General features: G+C 37.9%; 1 protein-coding gene across 2 annotated transcripts in view; it reads left to right on the forward strand.

Annotated features, from left to right (window-relative positions):
* Positions 1–21,502, forward strand: part of LOC150089647 (serine/threonine-protein kinase 10-like) — a 218,350-nt gene that overhangs the window by 68,709 nt on the left and 128,139 nt on the right. For both annotated transcript variants that reach the window (XM_090389579.1, XM_090389580.1), the window contains exons 6-8: positions 1,208–1,289; positions 15,087–15,197; positions 16,763–16,892. In XM_090389579.1, the coding sequence (XP_090245705.1) occupies positions 1,208–1,289; positions 15,087–15,197; positions 16,763–16,892 (323 nt within the window). The remainder of the gene's footprint in view (positions 1–1,207; positions 1,290–15,086; positions 15,198–16,762; positions 16,893–21,502) is intronic.

Consider the following 21,502-nt stretch of genomic DNA (forward strand, 5'->3'; position numbering starts at 1 on the left):
GCACAGGATTTCCATAAATATCAGCTAGCATTTAAATTTTATCCCATCTTTTGACGTATAGTTACTAAATAAGAGACATTGCTTTTTCCTATTCAAATAGTTTATTTCTTCTGCACATGTACACATCTCATGCTGGTCTGATAGTTGTTGTCAGTTAGTGTCAAGGTGGTGGCAGTTTAATTGAAAGTACATTGCATTTAGCCAGAATAATTGATTATTGAAATAAACTTCTACCTAGTGTTGTGGAAGTTGGCAATTTGAATAAATTTAAGTACACATTGGACAAATCATTGAAGGGGATTGGTAAATGAAGTGGGTAATTATTTTATTTATTTATTATTGTTATTTTTTAGCTGGTACTGTATAAGCTTTCCTTCTTTTCATAATCTTGCTGATACAATCTTTCTGTTATGCATCATGTAAAAATTGGAGCCTCCGTAGCCAGGTGGGAAGGAGCAGCAGTGTGTAGCACATGCTTCTTGATTAGACCGGGGTTCGAGCCCGTTACCACCAAATGCAGAGGATGCGGAAAGGTCGGGAATGACCACCGCATATTCCCAGAGCAATATGGCCTTAGTTGCTAATGCTCCTAAAAAAAACCAAATAACAATAATAATAACAATCGTGTAAAAATCGATATTAACTAAATGCAGATAACTAAATTAGCATGGATATTAGAAAAGGTAACATTATATAGAGAAAACATTGATATACGTAATTGGAGATGTGCATATTCAAGCTGCATGTTATAACTGTATGTGAAATCATTGACCTTTTTATTAGTTTGTCAGTACTATAATTCAAAATGTTTTGAAAGGAAGAGATCAACTTTCAAAGTTAAGTACACTAGTTTGTCCTAAGGAGCTCATTACATCAGTCTTTTGAGAGCTGATGAGTTCTCAGAATTCTCTGTCTACAATTGGTAAATTGGTATTGGTAAATGGGTAAGTAGCAATAAACTCCTGAGTTTATTACTGTAAAAAATGGGTAAGTAGTAATGGGTAAAATGGGTAAAAATTGTAAAAAATGGGTAAGTAGTAATAAACTCCTGAGTTTATTACTACTTACCCATTTTTTACAATTTTTTCCCCTATAAAAGCTTCTTTTTTTGGCCCTGGGTATGAGTTTCACCCCATGCTTTAGTGACTGATTAAAGCAAATTTTAAGTTTATTCTCATGAATAGTTATATATTTTACTTTTGTGTAGGTCCAGAGACTTCAATAATTTTTTGAAACTTTGCCTTGTGAAGGATCCAAGCCAAAGAGCTAGTGCTGAAGAATTGCTAAAGGTATGCATGTTTTTAGCAAATCAGTAATATTTTTTCTTTTATGCAGGATTGTAACTACCAGGGTAACAGTATTACTGTTTATGGTACTTTGTTTCATATTAAATTTTAATATTAAATATTTTATTTATGATTTTTATATCCTTTGTCAGTCGAGCGAAAATTCTTCTAATATTATTATGTAACTTTAACATATAATAAAAAAGAACAAAGAAAAACTACAATATAAATCAACCTATAAATGAAATTACAATATTATATGTTCATGTTGCAGTACATGTATGACAAGAATGTTATCTACTGTTGAAATATCAATTTTATAGAAGATTTAATAATCAGTCTCTTTAGCCCACTAAAAAGATGGGATACACAGACTTTGATCTTGTAGTGTTGTGGTAAAGAAGATTTGTGATGTGGAATTTTTTTAAAACTGGTAAACTGCCTGATGTCTTCTCCGAAAGTATTGGTGGTTTTATCCTGTGTATCAAATCCCATCAGATTGGAATAATTCTTAAACATCTCTTCAGTTGGGACTTTGGTTAACTGAACTAAGCAGAGGGAATGATGTTTTTTTTTTCCAATGAGTTATTCCAGGGTTTTTCAGTCTAAACAACCATATGCATGACCATATGCACTTGTATCAAGTATATTGGTTCACATTGACTTAAGATGCTGATGCACCATAAAGCCAACAAGAAGAATAATTACAGACCTGTTGGTTTAACTTCCGGGTAAAATAATAGACTCACTGGTTAAAGAAGATGGCAGGATCATCTCAACAAGACTGCAGTAATAATTCAGACACAGCATGGGTTTGTTAAGGGGAAGTCTTGTCTGACCAATTTGATTGGATACTATGACATGGTCACAAAGGAACTGGATGCAACAATAATTTTGATATCATATACAGTCAGTCCTCGTATAGCGCAATAGTTGTGTTCCTAGAAACCCTCGTGCAATATAAACAACAGGTCCTATGGGAAAAATAGGGTTAGGTGCCGACCGCCCAAGATTGAACACACATTTCTAACCAAAACATTACCAAACACAATAAATAATCGTAATAAAATACTTATGTATTTTATTTCGACTATTACATAATAAAGTAATGCTAATGCTTTTTTTTGTTTCTATCATAAGCAAACTTGTTTTTTGGTTTGATTTTCTATCCAAACAGATGACAGCCGTTCCATCTCTTCCAATTCTTTGTGTCTAATGATTATCTAATTAGATTATCTAATGGATTTTAATGACACTTTGAGTTGTTCCTGCTATGAAAGTTGTTTTTATTTTCTCTGCATTCTTTGTAATTCTCAGCGTTGCCTCATTTAGGCCTGTGTCACGTACAATATCACATGATCTTTCATTTTCGCTCAAAGCATTTCACAATTTCATATTTTTTCTCTATCGACAGAGGTGGACTGGCCATAAGCCTTACCAGGGAAACCTCAGTGGGCCGGAGGCCGGTGTGATTTTGGCCATAAACCGTAGTATGAGACCACTATAAATTTTCCCGGGTAAGAATTTTTGATCCACTCCGCCTCTGTTTATCGATATTGCTTTTCTTTTTCTCTCTGAATCTGCCATGTCTTCACCAGGACGCTTCCTTTTCACACCTTTTAAGTATTTTACTCATTTTTAGGGAATAAAACACAATTACAAAGGCCGACCGGGCTAGCCGAGTGGGTAAAGTACCTGCCCGGCAACCCAAAGGTCGCGGGTTCGATTCCCGCCTCGGGCTTGGATCAAAGTACTGCAAAAACCTTGGGAGGTGCAATATGGCCACAGAAGCCGATGCGCCAACAACTACCAAATCAAAAAAAAAAAAAAAAAAAAAAACAATTACAAAACGAGGAGGCACGCTTGATACACATAAACAAAGCTGCGCACGTGTAGCAACTGAATAAACAACACTGTAAAGGCAGAGATACTCTATTAATACCTCACATTTTACTAAAGCACATTTCTAGGGGTTACTACCATAAAACAATAAAAACAATTTCCAGTTGCATTTCTGCTAGTGGAATCTGTTATAAACTGGTAGTAAACTCAATCTGATTGCATTTGCGATTATACCAATAGCTGGAATTGTGTTGGTTTTTACGTTATTATGGTGAAATGTGTTTCCCCTTCACTGATATAAAACACAAATATATTTTCAGAATCTTTTCTTCATCCCTATCGTGTTGCGTTCAGTTGGGGTGATTCTGCGTTCGACTGCCATTTCTTGTAAACACAAAGGCTAATCATGCATGAGCGAATTCGGTTCGTGTTATATAAGATATCGTTTCCCTATTTATAAATTGTGTATGATCGTATTCGTGTAGCGCAAACACTTGTTATACGAGGACTGACTGTACTTGGATTTTAGGAAAGCTTTTGATACTGTTGCACATGGAAGACTACTGTACAGATTGGATCATTAAGGGCAAGTTGCTACAATGGATAAAAAAGGATGGTTGAGTGGGGGAAGACAGAGTGGTAATCAATGGACACTGCTCTTTGTGGACTAATGTTATTTGTAGTATCCCCTGGGGTTTGGTGTTGGGTCCATTGTTGTTTTGTATATGTATCAATGATATTGATGAAGGTATATCAAGCTTAATGTCGAAGTTTGCAGATGATACAAAGGTTGGCAGGGTTGTTAATGACAGTATGCTACTTCAACAGGATCTAGAAAATTTAGGCAGATGGGCTGAGGAGTGGCAACTGAAGTTTAACATTGAAAACTGCAAGGTACTGCATATGGGTAGCAGTAACCCCAGAGAAATGTACCAACTGTGTGGCGTTACACTCAGAGAAGTAGAGAATGAAAGAACTGGTGGTAATTGTGCAGTCAGATATGAAGTTTTCTGAGCAGTGTAGATAGGCTGCCACAGTAAATCACGGCGTCTTGTCAATGATATACAGGAATTTTACTATCAAGAATAAGGAGGTGATTATCCCCTTGTATAAGGCAATGGGCAGGCCACACCTTGAGTACTGCATACAGGTCTGTAGGCCTTATTTTAGGAAGGATGTAGGTGCTACTGAAACAAGTACAGAGAAGGGCAAAAAGACTGGTGGGGGGAACAAAGGGGGCTCTTACAAAGGAAGGCTTAAGTTCTGCAAATTGCAGCATCTGGAGACTAAGCACCTGCGAGGTGATCTGATTGAAGTGTATAAGGCCTTGAATGGATTGGCAGGCTCAATGCTGATGGGATTCTTCTTCTTGCTCAGATTACAACCCTGAGGGTGCATAAACTGAAATTGAGGAAAGACAGTTGCCAAATTGATGTGCAGAAACTGATATATTATTCCACACTTTTTGTGTGGACAAATATATCAGTATTCTGTTATATACAGATCAGTTATCTAACACTTAACTCTATAAAATCATAATTCTAATTTTTAATTCATATAAATTGTCATGTTTTTCTTTAGTAATTCATCAACAACATTCAAGAATATGGCACTTTGTATAATAAATACTGCAATCAATTCTAGTTCCTTTGATGATAATATAACTATCCAGTTAATAACATCACCTTACATCTTAGCATTATTTTGTATATTCAGTATCTAATAATATCTACAGCATACAAGTTAAGATTAAAAAAAAATTGACTAAATTTATTAAAAATAATTTTACCTTGAAAAAGAAACTTTTCTTTTGTAACCTAAAATGTCTAGAATTTTTTTTACATTAACTGTTACATTTTCATATCATCATCTTTTAGAATGACTTTACATACAAATATATAAATTTTTACTTTAGTATGTGCTGAGAATTTTGAAGTGATTGTCGAAGCATATAGTTTTATCAAGAGGGTAGAATATTGGGAATAGTATAAGTACTTCTAGGCGCCTCCGTAGCCAGGTGGGAAGGAGCAGCAGTGCGTAACACACGCTTCTTGATTAGACCGGGGTTCAGGCCCGTCACCACCAAATACGGAGGATGCGGAAAGGTCAGGGAATGGCCACCGCATTTCCCGGAGCAATATGGTCTTAGTTGCTAATGCTCCTTAAAAAAAAAAAAAAAAAAAAGTACTTCTGAGATGGAAAGCATATCTTTCTTTCTTTCCAAAAGAAAAGAAAGATATGCCTTAAAGATATCATTAAAGATGATGCAAGATGTGGAAGAATTGTATGGCAACAAATTATGAATCCAATCTTAGAGCAAATAAGAAATAAAGATCAAGCCTCTCTCCTTTTTTCTGGAATATCACAGTATTGCCAAGTCATCGTATTTGATATTTTAAACATGAAAATACTATGTATTTTCTTTGCTCCCAAGATTTTCACAACAGATTAAATGGAAAAGCCGACCGGGCTAGCCGGGTGGGTAAAGTGCCTGCCTGGCAACCCAAAGGTCGCGGGTTCGAATCCCACCCCAGGCTTGGATCAAAGTACTGCAAAAACCTTGGGAAGTGCATTATGGCCACAGAAGCCGATGTGCCAACAACTACCAAAAAAAAAAAAAAAATCAAATGGAAAAAATAGCTTAACTTTGGAAAGAACTGAATGAAATTTGTGATCATGATCTAATTTCTGAAAACTATAGTGACATGAGATGAAGAAAGGTGCATTCTTTACAAAACACAGACATAATGTAAAATCTTTGAGTGAGGTTTCCCTGGAATAAAAAAAAAAAAAAAAAAGAATAAAAAAAATTTGGATTAACAGTTCTAATGGTAAATTTTATACTAGAATTATTTTTTTGACTGAGAATTTTTAAGTGATAAGACAGAATTTTGAAATGACAAAGGCATAATTTATTATGAATTTATGCATGGCAGTAATACTTTATGGGCCCCGGGTGCCAAGCGTTATAGTGATCAAGCGATTCTCAGTGATTTCTAGAGCGTTTTTCTCGAAGCTGCAGTTTTTGTTCAGTTAAAAAAGTTTTCTTACGTTTTCATTAAATACTAGTAAACTTAGACTTACGATCTGTAATTAAGTTTCAGAAAGGCAAATCACCTTTCTTTTTTCCATTTAAACTAATATACTTACTTTTATACCGCTTAGTCACTCTAGCGGCACTGCTCCTGCCTCCCCGTGGTGGGGCCGGTAACCTGGGAGAAGAAATCCACTTTCCCGGGGCTGAAAGGAGCAAAGATGGATAACAATACGTTCCCACCTTTAGAGCCTCCGAGCTCAAAACTAGCGACAAAACACACCGATGATAACTTCTCCCAACCCAAGAGGTTGAAAACAAATCCTCAAGAGGAGATACCAGCATTTCTCATACTGCACTCTACATCAGACCAGCCTTTGAGTAAATTGTCCCCATTCCTTGTGCAAAAATGCTTAGAGGCTGTCGCAGGTTCACCAAAATCAGTAAGGCGACTCCAGTCTGGGGATCTTCTGGTAGAGACCATGAAATCCCAGCATTCTGCAAAGTTATTAAATCTGACAACTTTCGGTGGACATCCAATAAAAGTCACTCCCCATGCCACCTTAAATTCCTCCAAGGGAGTAATTGCAGAATGGGACTTATTAACCGTATCAGAGGAGGAAATAGTCAAAGAGCTACGAGAACAAAGAGTCATCCAAGCCAGGAGAATCATGACTCATAAAGATGGTACTCTCATTCCAACAAGGAGCATAATCCTCACTTTTAGCTCTCCCATCTTACCAACATCTGTCAAAGCAGGCTATCTCCATTGCCGTGTCTGACCCTACATCCCAAACCCAATCAGGTGCTATAAGTGCCAAAAATATGGACACTCTCAGACTGCATGTAGAGGTGAGGCAATATGTTTTAACTGCAGATCGAAAGACCACAACCAATCCGATTGCAATGCTACCACTCCTAATTGCCCAAATTGTAAAGGTAATCTCCAAAATATGCGAACTATGGAAGCAAGGGAAAAAGATACGGAAATATAAAGTGGAAAACAAAGTCACTTATTCAGAGGCGAGAAGAGAAATAATCAAAATGGAGCCAAAGCGTACGTATGCCACAGCTGCCAAACAGGTGCAATCAGTAAGTATCCAAACGGACGTTACAGTTCCTCCTAATACATCTATCGCGAATTGGGCACGATCCATACTCACTTCTCCCAAACAGTGTCCTTCACAACAAACAACTGAACAAGCCAGCAATACTCCAATCTCCATTCCAGCCGATGCGTCAACAATGAAACCAAAAGCTACAGAAACCCCAATGGTGCATCCACGGATTTCAACGGAAATGGATATTGATCAGGAGAAAAATTCAGATAATGGAATTTTAGAACTCCACGCAACTGATGAGATGGACACAACACGTCCTTTCTTTCCTAAGAAAGACAAAGTAAAAATAGAGGTATAAACAAGCTACAACCAAAAAACTGTCAGAAGCAAAAACAACTAACAAGAACGCATAATGGAAAGAATTCTTCAGTGGAATTGTAGAGGCTTTCGTAATTAGCATTAGCATTAGTTAGCATTAGTAGAGGCATTTGATGCAAGAGAGCAAGCTTATGCAGCATGAGCCAAAAAAAAAAAAAAAAAAAAAAAAAGCCCACTTCCACTTCACCCCTCTGTTCGTTCAAAATACCTGTCCAGCTGAGCCTTAAACTTATTTAGGCTATCAACCTCCACCACAAGGGATGGAAGTCTGTTCCACCAACCAACCACCCGCTGGCTAAAGGCAAATTTCCGCACGTCTATCCTACATCTGTCTTTCCTCAATTTGAATTTATGCCCTCTAAGGTGATTTTTCTGAGCTAGAGGAAGAATCCCATCAGCATTGAGCATGCTTAAACCATTCAAGGCTTTATACACCTCTATCAGATCACCTCGCTGGTGCCTAGTCTCCAGACACTGTAATTTGCAAAACTTAAGCCTTTCTTCGTAAGAGCACCCCTTTGTTCCATTCACTAATCTTGTTGCCCTTCTCTGTACTCGTTCCAGCAGCTTTACATCCTTCTTGAAATGAGGCCTCCAGACCTGTATACAGTACTCTAGGTGTGGCCTGACCATCGCTTTATACAATGGAATAATCACCTCCTTATCCCTGCTGGAAAAATTCCTGTATATCATTGACAATACTCCATGAGCTACTCTTGCAGCCCGTCTGCACTGCTCAGAGAACTTCATATCTGCCTGCACAACCACCCCTAAGTCCCTTTCATTCTCCACCACTGTCAGTGCAGTACCACAGAGTTGATACGTTGCTCTGGGGTTGCTGTTTCCTATGTGTAGTACTTTACATTTGTCAATGTTAAACTTCATTTGCCACCTCTCAGCCCATCTGCTCAACCTTTCCAGATCCTGTTGCAGCAGCATAGTGTCCGTAGTGTCCTTGACAACCCTGCCAACCTTTGTATCGTCTGCAAACTTGGACATTAAGCCGGATATACCATCATCAATATCATTTATAAATACAGAAAACAATAATGGACCCAACACTGAGCCCTGAGGGACTCCACTAATAACATCAGTCCACGATGAGCAGTGTCCATTGATTACCACTCTCTGTCTTCTCCCCCTCAACCACCCCTTTATCCATAGCAGCAATTTGCCTCCAATGTCACACTGCTCCAATTTGTGTAGCAGTCTTCCATGTGCAACAGTATCAAAAGCCTTTCTAAGATCCAAGTATATAATATCAAAGTTATTTGCATCCAGTTCTTTTGTGACTGCATCATAGTATCCAATCAAGTTGGTCAGGCAAGACTTCCCCTTAACAAAACCATGCTGTGTCTGAGCTATAACTGAAGTCTTGTCTAAATGATCCTGCAGTGCTTCTTTAACCAGTGCCTCCATTAATTTTCCTGGAACAGAAGTTAAGCTCACAGGTCTATAATTACTTGTGTCAGCCTTTGATCCTCCTTTGTGAATTGGGGTCACATTTGCACATTTCCAGTCTATGGGTACCTCCCCTGAGTCCAAGGAAGCTCTCATAATTATGGCTAAGGGTTTGCTTACTTCCTTTGCTGCCTCCTTTAATATAACTGGATAGATCCCATCCCATCCATCCCATGCCTTTCTTGTGTTTATCTTCAACAGTTTCTCCTCCACTTTACTCCCAGTTATTTCAAGATTCTGTAGCTTACTGCCAGAGTTGAATACACCTCTGGCATTCCCCTCGCTGAATAACTCATGTGTGAATGTCGATGCAAAATATTCATTTAGTTTGTTGGCTACCTGAGCAGGATCATCAACACTTGACCCATCAATATCAAGTGGACCAATCTGATTCATCCCCTTCCTTCTAGAGTTTACATAAGTAAAGAACTCTTTGCTGTTTTTCTTTGCATCCCTTGCCAAGGATTTCTCGTAATCTGCCTTCGCCTGCCTAACCTCCTTTGTAACTTGGTTGCATATCAACTTGTATCTATCATAGGCTTCTGTGTCATGTGTTAATTTGTATGTATCCCATGCATTTTTCTTCTCTGCCATATACCTCATTAGTTCATCTGACATCCATTTTGGCCTAAACCTTGAACAATATTTCTTAGTTGGTATGTAAAGCCTAGTAGCTTCCAAGATGAGTTCTTTGAATGCTTCCCATTTTGAATTTGCTGTTGGTAACATCATCAGTTGGTCCCACTGTATAGAATTTAAATACTGTCTCAGTTCATCGTAGTCGCCTTTACGGAAGCAATAACCCTTCCCTTTACCCCTAATGGTAGTTACCTCTTTGAGTAAATCCCACTTCAGCACACTGTGATCACTGCCACCTAGTGGTTCATTCATCTGCAGATTCTTAATGCATGAAGAATCACTGCTGATAATCAAATCAAGAGTATTACTCCCTCTAGTTGCCTCCCGAACATGCTGATGTAGAAAACAATCATCCAATAAATCCACAAAAGCCCTGCTAGTGTGTGAGTAACCAGCCCCCAAATTCCAGTCAGTATCTGGGAAATTAAAATCTCCCATTATAAGACACTCTGATTTACTGGCCCACTCTATTTCCCTGTACAGTTCCTTATTATACTCATCAGAGTCATTAGGCCTATAGCACACTCTTACTCTCAATTTTGATCTCCCAATGTTTATGTCACACCAAACTGACTCCACACTGCACTGTCCAGCGATGTCGACTGGCTTCACTTCCTTGGTTTTTATGTGTTTCTTAACTAATAGCATAACTCCTCCCCCCTTCCTATCCTGTCTATCCTTTCTGTAAATGTTGTACTCCCCAAATTGCAGTTCTGCATCCCTTATATCTGTGTGACACCACGTCTCTGATATCCCAACAATATCTGCCTTCGATGTTTTGAGCAATACCTCAAATTCATCAAATTTATTTACTAAACTCCTAGCATTTGTGTACACGCAAGTATACCTGCACCTGTTTCTATTCTTAGCTACCCTAACACAACCCATGTGTTTACTTGTACCGCAATGGCTCCCAGCAGTCTCTGAAATACCATGCATCTTGTTTTTCAGGCTTCTGCTCATTCTAATAGAAGCAGTGCAAGAATCTCTTTCACTAATGCAAAAGATGACTTGCATGATCTCGTAAACCGCTATGAACCAGCATGTATATCCCTACAAGAAACCTATTTAAATCCACAAGTGTGTCCTACCATTAAAAATTATACCATGTTCAGAAGAGATAGGAGTATTGACTCGCCGGCCCGTGGAGGCGTGGCGGTTCTTGTTAGAAATAATATTCCATCTAAACCTGTTGCTCTTCAGACTCCTTTTGAGGTAGTGGCAATGCGTGCAGAAATTGGCATGACTATTACAATAGCATCTATATATATTCCCCCAAATTCCTCAATCTCCTCAGAAAATCTAGAAAATCTGATAGACCAGCTACCACCTCCTTTCTATTTACTCTTAGACTTCAATGCTCATCACTCGCTGTGGGGATCTCCAACAATCGACAAAAGAGGTAAACAAATAGAAAATCTTCTCGATGTGTGCCAACTTACCCTTTTGAATACTGGAGAGCCTACCTATATACATTTTTCTACAGGATCCATGAGTGCAATAGACCTTTCAATCTGCTCTCCCTCCATATGTACTAATACGGAGTGGTCTGTTCTTGAAAATCCACTAAATAGTGATCATCTACCAATTCTCTGCAAGCTGCAAACACGGGTAAACTCCCCTTTGCCCGGTTACTCCAAATGGAAATTTCGTAGGGCACACTGGAATGAATATGCTTCAAATGTTCAGTTAGATGATGAAATAATTCAACTTCAACCCATAGATTATGTCACACAACATATAACTAATCAAATATTACAAGTTGCCAACTCTACAATACCAAAGTCCTTGCCTGGAAAACGCAAACACAATAATTACTGGTGGAATCCGGATTGTACATACGCTAAACATGAAAAAAATAGGGCTTGGAATTTGTTCCGCAAATTCCCCACAACCAGTAACCTAATTAGTTTTAAAAGAATGAAAGCCAAGTTCCTCCAAATAAGAAGGAAAGCAAAAAGAGAAGCATGGATTAGCTTTTCCTCTAGTATAAACAAGGACACAGATATCAGACTCATCTGGAAGAAAATACAAACAATTGATGGCAAATATGTCCAGTGCCCGGCCTCAATATTAAACTGCAAAGGAAAGGAGTTGTCCTCTCCGGCAGAAATTGCAAATGCCTTAGCCGAATCATTTGCCAGTATATCAGGTGTATCCACCTACAACCCAATCTTTCAGAAAATTAAAAAATCATCAGAGCAGCATAAGATCAATTTCTCCACTAGAGTTTCACACCCGTACAACCAGCCATTTACATTAACAGAACTTTTAGGGGCGCTCAATAAAACTTCCAGTAGTGCTGCTGGTCCAGATGGGATCTACTACGTCATGATAAGCCAACTAAACAACAGAACAAAAAGGGTATTGTTAAAATATTACAATCGAATATTTCTAGAAAATACTTACCCAAACTCCTGGCGTCACTCAATTATACTAGCCTTTCCAAAGCCAGGAAAGGATTGCAGCTTTCCACATAATTACAGGCCGATTTCACTGACCAGCTGCTTAGGCAAAGTCTTGGAAAAAATGGTTCACAGGCGGCTAACGTGGTTCCTGGAAACTAACAACTTGCAAAATAACAATCAGTATGGGTTTCGAAAGAACCGGTCCACATTAGATGTAATGATAAAAGCAGAAGCAAACATCCGAAATGCCATCATAAGGGGACAACATCTGGTCATGATCAATCTTGATATTGAGAAAGCCTTTGATAACACCTGGCGATACGGTGTACTTCAAGATCTTCATTCTTTTGGCTTGAGAGGTCATTTAGCCCACTTTATACAAAACTTCCTATGCCACAGAACATTTCAGGTTAGATACATGAACAATTTATCTAAATCATTTGAACAAGAGGAGGGTGTTCCTCAGGGGTCCATTCTTAGTCCGACATTATTTTCAATAAGAATTACAAACATGACACAGGATGTACCTAATACAGTAGAATCGTATATGTTCGCTGATGACCTCGTTTCTTGTCAATCCCAAACCATGAACACCATTGAAAGACAACTTCAAATTTCCATCGCTAAAATTGAATCATGGGCATTGTGGAATGGCTATTCCCTATCAGAAAAGAAATCTAGTGCAATTCATTTTTGTAAAAAATGCAAACTTCACCTGGATCCAGAAATATTTTTAAAAAACAACCTGATTCCTGTCACTAACAATTTCCTTCTGTTGGGGTTATATTTAGATAACAAACTTAATTTTGTTTCACATATTGCTTTCCTTCGAACTACATGTCTTAAAAAACTGAACATCCTGCGAGCAGTCTCTGCTAAGTCCTGGGGTGCTGACAGAAGCTCTCTCCTTCATCTGTATAGAGCTTTAATAAGATCACGATTAGATTATGGATCACCTGTCTATGACTCTGCTAGGAAAAATTCACTATTACGTCTGAACACCATACAGCATAGTGCTCTTAGGACAGCTGTGGGAGCCTTCAGAACATCTCCGGTCCACAGCCTGTATATTGAGGCAAATGAACCCCCTTTGCATCTCAGGAGAAAATCCTTATTGTGTAATTATGCAGCAAAAATTAAAAGCATGCCATTCCACCCTAGCTGGCAGTACCTGTTTGATCCTCAGTATGTTGAATTATATCACAATAAGCCTAATGAAAATCGCCCCGCAGGGATTCGACTGCAAGAACTCATGATCAGTTGGGATCTTAAATTTCACAACATATTCCAAGACCTTGCTACACCTGAAACTCCCTGGACTGAATTCTCACCTCTCTGCGACAATTTCTTTTCAAGATGGGGAAAATCCTCTGTGGCAAATATAAACTATCAACAGCTCCATAAAACTCATTTGTTGGAAAACTCAGATAAAGAACCTATCTATACTGATGGCTCCAAAACAGATGCAGCCGTTGGTGCTGCAGCAATTTTTTCTGCCTTTTCAGTTGCTGTGTCTCTTCCTACGGAATGTACTATCTATACTGCAGAATTATTTGCAATTAAACTAGCTCTAGATAGAATACACAACAGCTGTATAAAGCAATCTCTGATATACACAGACTCCTTAAGCTCAGTCACTGCCATTCAAACTACCACGTCGCCCTCTCATCCGATTCTTAAAGAGATACGGTCCAAGTTATTTTACTGTAAAAAAGCCAACCAGAAGGTTACCTTCTGCTGGATACCTGGTCATGCAAGCATTCCAGGTAATGAACAAGCAGACGCTGCTGCTAAACACCCTGACTCAAGCACTTCCAGGCAACAAACAGTGCCCTACACCGACTACAAATCCATCATTGAAACATCATGTAGGAAGCAATGGTCTGACCTCTGGAAAGCTCAAATAAATAATAAACTGCTGCAGATAAAAAAAAGAGCCAAAATTGTGGACATCTAGTATCAGGAAAAGCAGGCGACAAGAAGTAATTCTAGCAAGGCTCCGCATCGGACATTCACATCCAACTCATCTGTATTTGCTTATGGGAGAGAACCCTCCTCAGTGTTTGTTGTGCCAGTCGCAGTTGACAATATATCATATTCTCATTGAATGTCCCCAACTTTCAACTACCAGAAAATCAACCTTTACCTCCCTATCCCATTTGAAGGAACCAATAACCTTATTGCAGATTCTTGGCAATGATGCAAATTTGGAGGAACTGTTTACGTATTTGAAACAGATAAATCTCTATAACAGCCTATGATCACAATAACATGAGAAATTTGTGATAAGCAAATATCGAACAGGCACAATATGGCCCAAGAGGCCCTTGTGCCAGAAAACCCAAATACAACAACAATACTTTATGACCTCCTTAGATAACTGTGTATTTAGAAATCATTAATACTTAATGCAATCAGAAGCATGAGACCTGACCTATAGGCTAGGAAAAAAATGGGAACTACTCCATGAGAATGTTACTACTCGTGCTGTGACAATTTCTAAATACATTTACAAACACTCTTACGATACATGATCACCTTTTGCAATGTGACTTTTTTTTTTCCAAACAAGCAACACATTAAAGTGATGATTTACTAATTAAGCAAAATGTATTGCAGCTGTAAAAAATAAGGCAAGGAACCTTAAAGAAAAAGACTTCAAAGATCCTTTTTTGAACTAATGAGCAAAAAATGTGTAAATCATTTGCTTTAATGTCAGGACAAGAATTATGTTTAGACAAAAATCTAAGGAGAAAGTATAGCTGTGTTACCATTAACAATATGTTGATGCTCCACACTACGGGCCAGCATAATATCATAGTATATGAATTCAGATTGATTATTTTTTAAAAAAAAATTTTCTGTGGGAAATTAAAATATGTTTATATACAGATACTTTAGTTTGAATTTTTATGTTAGTGTGAAGTAAGAGTATTATTCGTTTTATATTTTTGTAATATTTGTTTCTTTTTATAAGCATCCCTTTATTGCAAATGCAACTGATGGCAAACCACTGAGGGATTTGATAAGTGAGTACAAGGCAGAGGTGGTGGAAACAGTAGAAGATGCTGAAGAAGAATCTCCAGATGTAAGTATGATTGTTATTGAAAATCAACAATATGGGAGCAAAATTAACATTTCAGTGGTTTGGGTAAATGTAAGAATTATTCGTTATCCTAAAGACAATGGATTGCATTAGGGACTATCTTTAGTTGTGGTAATGTGTTAATACTTGACGGAAATCATATTCCCATCCTCTGCATTAATTTACTGAAATGACATACAAACAAAAACCAAAGAGGTAAAACAGTTATTCTCTTTCCCCACAATCACTTCTGGTGGAGTGATTTATTGCATGCCGTTTTCACAGTAGTTCTTTCTGCTATCACAGCTTCTGCAGTGGAAAAATGCCATTATTGAAAACAGTTCTGCATGCCTTTTCCTCACATCTCCACTGCTGTAGTTCAGAACATTAGAGAGGTTTTGAGACACATTCCAGGTGCAAGAGTTTATGCTAGGAAAAGTTAGGATTTAAGGTTAATCCATTCTAAAAATCTAATTATTGTTGAAGAGCATATTAAAAGGATTGGAATTAACTGCAATCCTTCTTCCACTATTGGAGAAAGAACTGCAGATCAGATTTTAAAGGATGTGGCTGAATATCTGCCACATTTCTTAAAAGAGTGAAAGAATGTCATTGATATGCAAGAATAACAAGTTAGTTAATATGTGCAGTGCATTGCATTTAAAGTATATTGGCAAATAGTAATGATTTGTAACAAAAACAGAAATGAAAAAAAGCAATGACTTCTGTGTGTGAAACCGAGAACATTTAATTTCTGCTGTATTGCCTGTTCTCTGTTCCTCCAATTAGCACGAGACAACAAGCATAATATCCAGTACTTTAGCTACCAGTGTTTGGTATGTCAATAGTCCATGTGATAATTTGTGATAGATGTGAAAAAAAATAATAATTACCAGATTTCCTTTGTTCCAATTTTAATGAAATTTGGGAAGTTCTGGAAAGCTATCAGTAAGATAATTTTACTATTAATCATAACTGTAGTCTTTATTCACTCATTCATACTAAGGAAAACCTTGTGATAATACTAGAGCCAGGGTAGGCAAAGAAGATTGCCTGTCCACTACACTATTATTCTCAGTAAAAAGGTGGCTCACTCTCTTTTGCTAGGGTCAGTTACAGACATGGAAAATGGTATGTTCTTTAAGAATTCAGTTATGCTCATCTTGATACAGTCTTTAATTTTAATTGAATAAATAGGTGTTTATTCAAAAGTATCTTAGTGTTATGGGGAGGTGGAGAGAAAATACTTGGAATTTTACTTGTTACTTATAAGTATTTCCCAAGATGAATTCTTCTACTTTTAAATTTTCAGATATCTCTATAGACATATCATTATATGTTATCTGAATATGTCATTACCAGAATAAATTTTAAGAGAAACATATCTATCAGTGTTTACATAAATTATTAACTCCTATTGTTTCAAAAGTATATCATATAAGTTTGCAGCTAACTCTTTATTTAAATACCTTTGATATCCTGTTTTTAGAGTTAATTCAGTTGTATATACTGGAGTAACCAAAATGTCAACTTTGCTAAGCATAGTAATTCCTTTTATATGCTGCTAGGACTCTTTGAGAACCACTGTGGGTCGACAGTCACAACTAAGTATTGAAAGTGATGTGGAAGGTGACAGTAGTTCTAATGTCAGCAGTCATGTTGAAGAGCTCTCCAGTGCTCCCAAAACACCTGAAACTGGTAAGTTTTTTTCAGTGAAAATGTTTTATTTTTGTAATGCTCTCTTGTGGGCTTAGAGAGCTCCTTGCATTGGCAGTAGAGTTTTAGTCATTATTGTAAATTATTTACAAAGATGAAGTTATTTTGATATTGTAATCAAAGAGACCTCTCATTTCAAAGAGGGGGGATGGAGCAACATAGAAAGATGCCATTTAAAAATAACATAGTAATAATTGGAAATTGATAAATAAAAAGAAAGAAAATGATTTGAGAGATGAAGGGAAATGATGAAATGGAACAAATTACTCAAAACTTACGATCAGGGCCGTGCATAGGTACTTTGGGGCTTGGTGCAAAAGGGGTCTGGTTTATTAACATTGAGACTTTGATGGTTCCTTCAGTTGGGGCCCCTAGATGCACCACATCCAATGCACCACCCCCCTATTTTCATGACCCTGCAAGTTACGATAATCTGTGAATAAATCCACAAATCATAAGTGCTATGTTGAAGTTAAAAGGTTTTAAGTATTGGTCAAAGTTGATGTGGTATATGCAGATTCTATTGAATTAAGTTGTTCCAAAAATAGAAATTAAACGTTTAGGTAGAGAACCATGGGTACGTTTAAGAGACACTTAAAGGTTGGAAATGAAATGTGGAGGAAGCAAGGAGGAGGAGGCAACTTTATTTTTTCTGAATTACTGAATCCATAAAAGACATTTGAAGAGCATATTCTTTGAGCTTTTCTTTGCTTTATGTAATATGAAACAGTTTGTTTAGGCATATCAAATCCATCTACAATCCCTTAGCCATTGAATAATCAGTCTCTAGTTTCTCAGGTCCTCACTAATACTTAAAGTAATACCGTTCATTTTCACTGCACCTTTTTCAAAGACCGTTATTAATATTGTAACTAAAAAAAAAGTTATGGGGCATGAAAATTTGTTTTCAATGCAGTCGCACTACATCAATACCAGACAGCAGCTAGGTGCAAATTAATGGTTGGCTGGAGTAACACATTATGTGGATAAGATCACTGCCTGTTTCCCTGGAGCTATGTGGAGAATCTGATATCTGTAGAATCAGACTTAATTTCCTTTCTTATGTTTTAATTTTGTGAATATTTAATGTTCACAAAATGATAAAAATAAGTTAGCATTAACATTAGTTGAGGCATATGATGCAAGAAAGCAAGCTTATACAGCATCAGCCAAAAAAACCCTTCCCATTTCACCCATCCAGTCACTCCAAATGTTTGTCTAGTTCAGCCTTAAATTTATTTAAGTTATCAACTTCCTCAACAACAGATGGAAGTCTGTTCCAGCAATCAACTACCTGCTGGCTAAAGACAAACTTCCACACATCTATTCTACAACTGTCTTTCCTCAATTTGAATCTATGCCCCCTCAGGTTCATAATCTGAGCAAGCAGAAGAATCCTATCAGCATTGAGCCTGCTCAAACCATTCAAGGCCTTATACACCTCAATCAGATCACCTTGCAGGTGCCAAGTCTCCAGACACTGCAACTTGCAGGACTTAAGCCTTTCTTAGTATGAGCACCCCTTTGTTCCTCTCACCAATCTTGTTGCCCTTCTTTGTACTCGTTCTAGCAACTCTACATCCTTCCTAAAATGAGGCCTCAAGACCTATACACAGTAATCAAGTTAACTAACATTCAGAAATTAGTGTAAAGGCACACTCTTTAAAGTAGTTTGTCATGCATTACAGCTGAATGTCAATTATTCAAGTAAAGCTTATCCAGAATGTCAGTTACCTGATATTTTGGATAATAGTCTGATAGCACTATCCATATGCATTATTCATGTATTGTTAAAATATTTTTGCAAATAAAGTAAATTTAACTTGCATCTAAAAAGAAGCCTGGATTTGCTTTTGAAGTCTTTTCCACTTTCAGATCAGTAATGCAATTGTTTTTAAAATATGTACAGGAAACCATGTTTGCAGTTCCTACAGTATATTGTAATTCATTTTTAACATGGAAAACTGAAATGGAATCTAATGTTTTAGATTCCATTTCTATTTGACCTTACAGCAATGTCTTCAGTATTTTGACGCTAAAGATGACATAAGCGAAGTGGTTTCAATCGAGAAAAGTCTCATCGCCCAACAGCAAGCATTTCGGAGCAATAATAAATCTCTTAGAATTGCCCCGGGAGAAACTAACATACCACAGAGCTTATTGTTTGACAAGCAAGCAGAGGAACTGTTCATTCCCAGCATTTATCTTGGACAATTCAGAACGTTGAGAGAAAATTTACTTGCAGCTCCGTTCCTGATGGCAACGAATGATCGGGCGCCTCCGTAGCCAAGTGGGAAGGAGCAGCAGTGCGTAGCACACGTTTCTTGATTAGACCGGGGTTCGAGCCCGTCACCACCAAATACGGAGGATGTGGAAAGGTCAGAGAATGATCACCACGTATCCCGGAGCAATATGACCTTAGTTGCTAATGCTCCTAAAATCCAAATAACAAGCAACGAATGAGCTCAGACTATCTGACCGATGTGGTGTTACTCCATACCATCTCCTTTATGTAACAATGAAGATGAGATTGAGAACAAGAGCCTCTTTGATGATGGCTTTCAAATACATAGGTAAAGATACTAAACTGACCTGCAAGAAAGTCCAATCCAAAGATTGAACTTAAAAAAGATTAATGTATATTAACAGCTGCATTGAAAATAATTTAGCCTTCCTAAAGACAATTCCAAACTCTCCCTACTACTGAGTTCAAATTAAGCACAATCTATTCACTATGATTAGACAGCTCGGTAAACCTGTGGCCTTTCTTGACTGTGAGTGCTAATGAAATCAGTTGACCATGATTACTTCAACTATTATACAAGTTACAGAATAGTGGGTGTGATTTAGTGACGATGATGTGGGCGACATGGACTTCGTGTAGAAGGCGACTCTAATGAATGAAGGTTCTGTAACTTCTGTGATATACTTCAAGATTGTGAATGTAATTATGAACATATTGCAGCCGAAACATTATAGCCCATTTGGTCAGATTTACACAGGCAACTTTCTCAAGCACATAGAATTTCAACATTGTGATAGGCCACTTGTGCACATTTTACTCTGGCTAAATAATGCTCCCAAAAACCCTTGGTGCGAGAACAAAGACACCTTCGAATGAGCAACAAGTTACTGTCTATAGCTGCTACCTAGGCTTCGGGGAGCATCAAGCTTCATTCACATTACGAGAAAATAATGCCCGATAAATGATAGATGTTGATTTAAAGCCCTATTCATGCCTTGTCGCTCTATGACTATATTAGTGCCCGTGCCTAAGATGGATGCAAAGTAAAATATGTCGCTCACTCCAAGAAGATGCTGCAAAATCTAGAGTATAACGATTATGTTGACATTGATGCCTTCTTCAGGTTGAACAATGTAAACTCCTATGACATTACTTGGATGTGCTCAGAACTTGCATAAATCAGCCAAAGGTATTTCTCAAACGTCAACCGAGTGAGAGGTGGCACAATGTTCAGCCTGTTCGTCTGTAAAATTTTGAAATCAAATGCCAACATCCAATTCATTATCTTGTGCTGCATATGTTGTTGAGTACATGAACAAGATGAACTGTGAGGGATCAGCAGTTTACAGTGACAGATCATTACGTCATGAACGGTAATGAATAGGAATAGTTTGAAATTGTTGTTAAATTATGAGAAAACTGTCCGTTGACATGCTCAACAGCATCGAGATTAAGAGTCAAGAAGCTGCCTGGTATTTGCTCTGTCAGCCCATGTCAGAGCACTCAGTGTGGTAATTTCAATTCCCACTGTTTGGCCGATTGAGCGACGGGGTGAGGAAGTCCAATGAAGAGTTGAATGACGAGAACCTTGCAGAGGATTCGTGTGACATGTGGAAAGCGAATTGGTTTGACAAATACAAGAAGAGACTACACCACTGGATCATGTTACTCTCATTCTTTGTCACAAAATGGCACCTCCGTAGCCAGCTGGGCAGGAGCAGCAGTGTGTAGCACATGCTTCTTGATTAGACTGGGGTTCGAGCCAGTGCCCACCAAATATGGAGGATGCGGAAAGGTCAGGGAATGACCACTGCATATCCCCAGAGCAATATGGCCTTAGTTGCTAATGCTCCTAAAAACCAAATAACAACAACTTTGTCGCAAATTACACATGCAGAGAACTAACATGATCTGCAAGAAACTACAGTATCCATGCATAATACGCTATTGAAACTATGACTTGGCTCAGAATCTCAAGTACAAGTGCAAGATGGTAACACCACATTCCATTTTGCAATGAGGAAACAGATATTCTCAGAGATGGCATATGTAAAGATCTCTGATGACAATTAAGAGCTCATACTAGAACAGCATAAATTGTATGGATTGGATGTGGACATTTGCAAAACAGTTGGAATTTGTAAGGCCATGTGTCAAGACGATGATGACAGCGACCCTAACGCAGCATGCAGTAATGACCTGCATAGCCTTGTCACATGATTGCAAGAAGAAAACCCCCTTGAGAGACTTTTACAATCGTCCAGACAGCGAGATGAATGAGGATCTAAAGCTCACCATGCTCAACTGACTCATCACAACTGCGATCTATAAACAAATAAAGCAGCAT

Source organism: Mastigoproctus giganteus, chromosome 2, assembly GCF_048544385.1.
Source record: "Mastigoproctus giganteus isolate SK-2022 chromosome 2, ASM4854438v1, whole genome shotgun sequence".
NCBI lineage: Eukaryota > Metazoa > Arthropoda > Arachnida > Uropygi > Thelyphonidae > Mastigoproctus > Mastigoproctus giganteus.